Raw genomic sequence first — 7,500 nt, 5'->3', positions numbered from 1 at the left:
CCAGTGGACAGAACAAGGCCACCAGACTATATTTCTTAGTGGCTTAAGCCCAGAACAGTGTCCACTTGTTGTTCATTGTACTACAAGACTCGGGAGAGATAAGCCCGTGCACCGGCCAGCGCGTGTTGCTACGGAGTCCCGACCGCAGAAGTATAAAAGGTGCTCCCCATGGGAAAAGGCTCAATTGGCCATCGGGCTCGGTTGCTTATGACTGGACAGCCTTCTAAAGTCTCTGAGGCTCAGTTGGGCTGTGGCTCAATTAACCTCACTCAGTAACGAATGGTAGTCACATTTTGGGCTGCCCAGCATTTTGTATCTGCGTACAGTTCGTCTATAGCTGCCTAAATATGTGAGCAATATTACAGTGTTCTCTACAGCGCCTGCTTGGCTGCGCTTAACTCAGCTTTAACCCACTTGGCAAGTTGATTGGTATCAAAGTAAAATATAAGTAGACATTTTGTCCATGGATGGTGTTCAAAAGCTGGGCGTTCCTAAGCGCAATTTACGCAAAAGCCAGGGCTAACCCAGCAGGTCAAAGACAAAGCTGTATTTTTTGTTGGCCTCTGTAGGGAACTCCATGTTTAGGACCTCTGGGCAAAAGGGCTAATCCATGTGAGCTGTGGACTGGCTTGAGTTGGCGAGCCCAGCAGGATGCGCGGCCAACTGCATTTGTACAGTAGCTCGTTCTCGAGTAGTTGAAGAACGCAAGACTCTGAAACACATAATTAGCAGGCCTCGAAATTGTGTCACTGGGTGCTAATGTAACGAGCGCTTCGCCGTAGCTTCATGTCCTCCGATTGTTTAGCTGCAGCACTGCTTGATAAAAGGCCTGTATGTTTTCTGTATCTGCATGCCTCTGAAGCATGCAACCTAAGCGGAGTGCGTTGCTCGAGTAGATCCACGGCTTGTCTCCTGCTTGAACTCCGATAAGCTGGTGCATTGGCATGCTCATCATCTTTATCTTGCCCTTTCCTTTGCCTTACTTTTCGTAATTGTTTTCAAGTTCAGATGAGATCTCGTCTGCGGTCCCTTAGTCCACACTCCACTACGCAGCGCAATTTAGGTACGAGATTGTGGAAGGGTGTGGCAAATCCGACAGAATGGAACTGATGCTAAATCAAAAAGGGATACCAAGAGAACTATTAGGATACAAATTCACTACGATTAGTGACACTGATATGCTGAGGAGCTGCGGGGTACCGCGCCTGGAACATATACTTACAAGACTCCATAACCTCACACCCACTGCCTTTCTCTTCTTCCTTCTGATTTGGGCCCTGAGTGTTCTCTCTTATCTGGTTTCCCCACCTATTGCCTACCGATGGCTTTTGCTTCTCGTGAGGGCTGTGATTTGGTAGTAACACGATGGAGTCGGGCTCCAACGCAGCGAAAGGAGGCTGTCGTGAATCAATCGTTGAGATATGGGGCTTTCAAACTCGGCCTGGTGCACTTTTATCTTTCTCCTAAGCTCTCTAAGCTGGCGCAAGACACTAAAAATTGCCAGCCAAAGCTGAGAAAGCTAAAAGGCAGCTGCTGTTCTTTTGCGGCCTCCAAAGAGGGTGGAAACCCCCCTATAACAGCCTGTGTCGGCAAGCTTTGCTTATCTGCTTTGAATTTGCTGGACTCGAAATTCCCTTTACTTCAATACCTCGCTTTTCTTCCGTTGTTTACTTGTGAATGCCGCTCTTTCTAAGGGTCTTTCGTCCGCATGCTGGAATGCTTCAGCTAAGCAGGTATAAGCTCCGCCTGAGTTAGGAAGCAGAAACTCTTTTGCGCAAACTGCCGCACCCATGTTGCCGAGCTTCACGACCGCCCCTGCTCGCAGGCCTGCCCTACTGTTGGCGCCAAGGACGGTGGAGTATTAGTTGTCCGTATGCCGGTGTATTGGTCTGTCTGTCCTTTGGCAGACTTGCTTTCCTCGCCCAGTCGAGTAAAAACACTCAACATGCTCCTCTCTAGCTGAGAGGTAGAGTCTCATGGGTACCAAGGTAGTAACTGTCGACGATTATTGTCAATTCACGTCCTTTGATGCGCACTTTTTGCACCCTTTGCCATGCAATTAACCACAACGGACGTACTGTCTTGTCCTTGAACGACGGCAAACTTGTGGATCCACTGTGGCGCTGCAGTCCTCCACAGCTGGGCGAAGCTTGCCGGATGCTTTGGGAGCTAGCCAAACTTTCTATATTTTGTGGCAAATGGGACACACCAGTGAGCGGGCACCTAGCGTGGCCAGATGCACGTAGAAGCACATTTATTAAGAAGGGGCCTAACAGTAAGGGCAGGGAGATAACGAGTACTTCCTTTTTACTTACTGAAGTGAAACCGCAGCCCGCATTATGGCGGGTTGACTTGGATGTATCCTGTCCCCGACAAAGTTTCCTAGAACACCTTCGAAACGGCGCTCACTGTTGGCTACAAGGTCATTACCACAAGAGAGAGGCAAAGAAGGAGAGAAACGATCCTCCTTGCTGCGGAACATGAGCAGGAAGAGAAGTGCAACGAGGGCCTCGTGGGCAACTTTCTCTTCGTGAACTTACAGTGAGGAGATAGAAATAAATCTGTGCAGCTCACTAAGCAAGGCAGCTGTCGCCGAGAGGAAGCCTGTTGCTGTGTGGCTACGTGACTGCAGAAAAGGGCTAGATGGCTGGAGGTTCATTATTGACTGAGTTCTTGCTCATCTTGCTCCCAAGCAAAGCACCAAGGAACCGCGTCTTCGAGGCGGTTGGCTAAGTGTGAGATTTTGTTAATTGCTGCTTCTATAAATGCAAGCTTTATAAGCCAGAAAATACGAATTTCTGCTGCGCTGGACGCCACGGCGTGATAGCCAGGGTGATCTTGGGGCAGTAAATATTCTCCACCCCGTCTGAAACGCGCCTCACCTGGTGGCTTGAAAAGTTACTCAGTATTTGCTTTGCCTTTACGAATTAATTTCATGCAGGAGTTCCTGGGCGGGAAAGCGATAAGGTTGAATCCGGGCTGGCCGCGACCTCGCTGGACTTTAGCCTGTGGTAAATGGGCTTCCTCTATGGCATGTGTTTCGGCTTTGAAACGTAAAATGAAGGAGTAACAAAAGAATTGCTTTCAGAAAGTGCCTTTAAGTTGCAGACCCATCTACCTGCAGCCTGTGTCTCGAGTCGAAGTTTCAGTCAGTGCCTCCTCCCGCCGCGAGTTCCCGAAGTAGTGCCTGGAGAGTTCAATGGGCTGTTCTCGATTTAGGGGAATTGAAAACACCAAAATTTTCTGGCTTTCCAAATATCCCTTTTTGGCTAGGAACTCAATTCCTCCACTCAGTGATCCAGTATACTAGGTGTTGCCTGCTGCCTTCGCATCCCTACGATATTGTATAGTGTCATAAAAAAGGGATCGGATTAGAGTGTTCTCATATTCAGCAGGCTCAGCGGAGGAAGTCTGAGCCAGATGCAGGGAAGCAATTAGAGTTGCAAGCACTGCTGAGGCTTTCCAAAATAATTCAAGAGCGGAACCCCCGTGGGGGAGGATCCGTGAACCAACTCGACATAGTCTTCACCCTTCCCCTAACAAACAACTTTTGCCTGTCAAGTGGCTCACGTTCAAAGGTATCCTAACAAACTATTTAGCTCTGGCAAGCTAGTAAAAGCTTCCAGTGTTCAAAATATTTTCTACATCTCAGACAGAGACCTTGTAAGGATTATTGCGGACCGAGTCTCACTATAGTCATGACTCAGCATGACTCAGCAGACACTTTTCATGAGCTTGCACTCTGATATATGGGCCTGTGGATGGCGATTTAGAGGCTTTCCAGCAGAATCTTTTGTGGAATCTGTCATCTCACGTTCATCAAAAAGCGACCCAGAGGACTGTTCTCGACATAAAATGTCGGGGGCAATGCTCCTTCTTCACACTGATTGTATATTGGGGTGGGAACCCCTTAGTTCTTTTCACCCCAAATGTTGCCCTGGGACCACTGCTGCTTCGGAGCAAACAGGGAACAGGCCAAATTTGTTAACTTTTAACGAGGTACATAGCTCTTCAAAGCCGAGTAAATTCCAAAAACAGCGCTCCACTACACTCTCTAGCGGCTTGCCTTTCGCAGAGCGTTGGAGGCGAAGAAAACTAATGAAGCTTGTAGACATCAAAATATGGTTCACACGGCCTTTTTCGTTCGTATATCGGATATATATATATATATATACACATATACATATATATATATTGCTAGTATAAAGGAGTCCGAATGAGAGAGCCAGTGGGCTTGATTTCCCATTGCAGCTATGAGCTCAGTTCATCCAGTATACAATCTGTTTGCATCCGGGCGTTCAAGCTCTATAAAGTAGTAGGGTAAAAAAGCTTTACACTTCTTTGAGTGTGATGGGGCAGCTAAGGGGGGCCTCATATGTCTTTACGTAGGGCGGCTTTACGGGCTATTTACGCTCGCTGCCTTGCAGGCATGATAGAAAAAGCCATTACCAGACATATGCTACTAAATTATGCCATAAAACGCTTACCTTTGGCCTTATTTATGGGCCTTCGATGCTCAGGCAATGTCTTACATAAGTTGGCACAAGGGGAAGTAAGTGCCCGAGTTGTTCAGACAACAATCTGCTTCAGAGCACTGGAATCATTTCCAGTGGATACGGATTACAAAACGGTCTTTCCACCATTTTTATTAATGTATTAGATGGAATAGAGGGCAGTTTATCTACATCTATGGTTAATACAGTTTCATAAAGAATAAATGCGCGAGAGAAGGGGACTCGGCGGAGAGAGTAGGCGGAAAAACCCCCTTGTGGCATTCCTTCTCTGACAATAATACCCAATTCTGTAGTGCCACTCGGATAGTCCCCCTAAACTGCACGTGAGTGGAGCCGTCTTTCAACGGAAATCTACTTTTGGCTTTTACTAAATTTCTAACACCCCGCTTGCGCTCAAGCCAGCGGCCGCCAGGAAGCAGCGCGGCAGTAGCTAGTGGGAATCCGCCAAATTTGGACGAAGTGCATTAACTACTAATAAACAAATTAATAGCATTAGCTGCATGCGCGTCTCCGGCTATTCCCCACAAAGGAAAAGGCCCTGTTAGAAGTGGGCTGCGGGGGTTTGGCCGCGGGCTGGGAGTCGCTGGCCGTAACTGCGCACAGACACTGCAGGCCGCTGGGCCTGCGGAGGGGGGGCTTAGGGGGGGCCTCTAGAAGGCGGTACTGCCCCGGGAGTTGAGTTTAAAAAGTCTTAAACAAGTGCTGTTTGTGGGCTGCTGGCGGGGGGCCGCAGGCGAAGAGGCGGCCACTTATTTGAGTTGGGAAAAGCCAGAAGACACCTGCAGGAGGAGAAGGCGTTGGCCTCGCGCTGCAGGTTGTGTGTCTCAAGGCGAGGTGTAGCCACTGCTGAACTTGCTGCGAGTGGCGAGGCTGCAGTGTGCAGGGGCGGGCAAAACGGCCTTTTTTGCGGCTCGAACTGCAGAATAAAAAGCCCCAGGGGCTGTGTTAATTGTTGGGAGTTGCCTTTTGCTTTTTACGTTTCGAAAAACTAATTAAAAGGGGCCAACTGCGAGTTGCACGGCGGCCAAGGAGCCCAGGTTGCGGAAGGTGACCCTGGAGCTTCGCGGGTGTCTGCCGCGCCGCCGCCCCAAATCCGCGCTGGAATTCCCTTTCCAGTTCAAAAAGAAATCGAATTAATTAAATCTAAAGTTCTAATTGTTGCAATAAAGCGGCGGAGAGCAGCGCAAGGCGGGAGGCGCGGGGCAAAGGTGCGCGCACATCTGAGTCGCTGCTGCGCAGGAAGGTTTGGGGTGTCTTCCTCTCTCCGGAGGTCTTTTAAAAGCGTTTCTGCAAATGAAGAAAGTTCAGATTGAGACTTTTTGGCGAATTAATCTTGTAGCTGCAAAGTAGTTTGGAATTTGGCTCGGTTGGCTCTTCGTGTGTCCGCTGGCGGCTGCGGTGTCTGTACACTTGCCGTTCGTTTCTGCTCTGCGGGTGCGCCTCGTTTGGATCTTCGAGACTTTCATTTTATTTTCTGCATTTCGAATTCCTTTCAAAGAAAAAGGGCCGCGGAGAACTTCTCTTCGCGAGCAGCGAGGCTGTGCGTCGCCGGTGCTGCTGTGAGCACACTGCGCGCGGCCGGCGTTTCTGGGGAGAACTTCGGCTCCAGAGCTTCATTTCTTTTCCTTTTTTCTTTTCTTTTCTTCTTTTTTTCTTTTCTTTTCCAGGGCCTGCTTGTTGCTGCGCCTTTCCGCTCCTCCCGCCTCTCCGTGTCTTTCCGTCTCAGCCGCATTTGCCCATCCGCCCCCATGTCGGACGCTGCAGTGCTCCAGCCGGCCCCCCTGGCCCCCTCTGCGGGGGAGGGCCTGTGCGCCTCGGGCGCTGCTGCTGCAGCAGGCACTGCAGCAGCAGCAGCAGCAGCAGCAGGCTGCTGCCCGGCGTGCCCGCAGCACGGCGTGCTGCTGTCGCAGCAGCAGCTGGAGGCCTCCGCAGCAGCAAACGCCAGCAGCAAACTGGTGGTCTACAAGGGCCTCGTCCTCGACGTCCAGGGCTTCATGCATCCCGGAGGAAATGATTTGCTGCAGCCTTTTTTCGGCAAAGACCTCACGGAGGCCTTCGAGGAAGTTGGCCACAGCAGCAGAGCGCTGCAGCAGCTGCGGGGGTTGGCTGTGGGCATTTTGGAGCAGCAGCGGGAGCTCTACGAGGCCTGGGCGGGCTCTGCGTGCCTCTGCAGCAGCAGCAGCAGCAGCAGCAGCAAGGCCAGCAGCAAGAAGAAGCCCGCCAAGCCTGCTGCTGCTGCTGCTGCAGCAGCAGCAGCACACGACTCCACCACGGACAACGAGTCCGAGACCTCCCTGGGCAGCGACGGCAGCAGCAAACCCGCGGGGGGCCCCCAGGGGGGCCCCCATGGGGGCCCCCAGGGGGGCCCCCCTAACCTCGAGACTTTAATAGACTTTTCTAAACCCTTAGTGCCTCAAATATACTACATGAGACATGACCTTTACAAGTACTGTTCCCAAACTCCCCAGTGCACTGACAAGGTCTACACTTTGCTGCCTTGGCCCAAGTAAGTCCTGCTGCTGCTGCTGCTGCTGCTGCTGCTGCTGCTGCTGCTTGTTTGCTGCTTTTCTGTGTGGGGCGTTTGCGCGCGTTCCGCTCCTGCTGCTGCTGCTGCTGCTGCCTTGCTTTCTGCGCCGCCGTCCGCGCCGCTGCTGCAGCTGCTGCTGCTGCTGCTGCTGCTGCTGCTGCTGCTGCTGCAGGCTGGAGCCGCTGACGAAGACGCGGTGGTGGCAGGTGCTGCTGCTGTGGGGCCCCGTGTGCTGCTACTTGGCCTGCTGCTCCTTCCAGGCCCACCCCTGGCCTTGGAGTCTCGGAATGCTTTTTTTTGGATTTTTTATTTGGACTTTTGTTGAGTATTGTTTGCATCGTTTTTTGTTTCATTTTCCCGAAGACAAACTCCCGGACAGCGGCGCAGTCCGCGTGCTGCACTTCCTGCTGCACTCCGTCCACCACATGCTCCCCATGGACCCTCTCCGGTGCGTTTTTT

The 7,500-nt window shown here is 51.4% G+C and overlaps 1 protein-coding gene across 1 annotated transcript in view; it reads left to right on the top strand.

Annotated features, from left to right (window-relative positions):
- Nucleotides 1-6,262: 6,262 nt before the first annotated feature.
- The window catches only part of ENH_00023650 (fatty acid hydroxylase, putative), a gene marked incomplete at both ends in the record, with an annotated part of 1,792 nt that continues 554 nt past the window's right edge, over nt 6,263-7,500 (top strand). The window contains 2 exons of the mRNA XM_013584612.1: nt 6,263-7,020; nt 7,214-7,489. Of these exons, the coding sequence (XP_013440066.1) occupies nt 6,263-7,020; nt 7,214-7,489 (1,034 nt within the window). The remainder of the gene's footprint in view (nt 7,021-7,213; nt 7,490-7,500) is intronic.

The sequence above is a fragment of the Eimeria necatrix genome, genomic scaffold, assembly GCF_000499385.1.
Source record: "Eimeria necatrix Houghton genomic scaffold, Enh_scaff184, whole genome shotgun sequence".
NCBI classification, from domain to species: Eukaryota; Apicomplexa; class Conoidasida; order Eucoccidiorida; family Eimeriidae; genus Eimeria; species Eimeria necatrix.
Note: the sequence above shows the minus strand (reverse complement) of the source record. Positions and strands in the feature narration are given on the sequence as shown.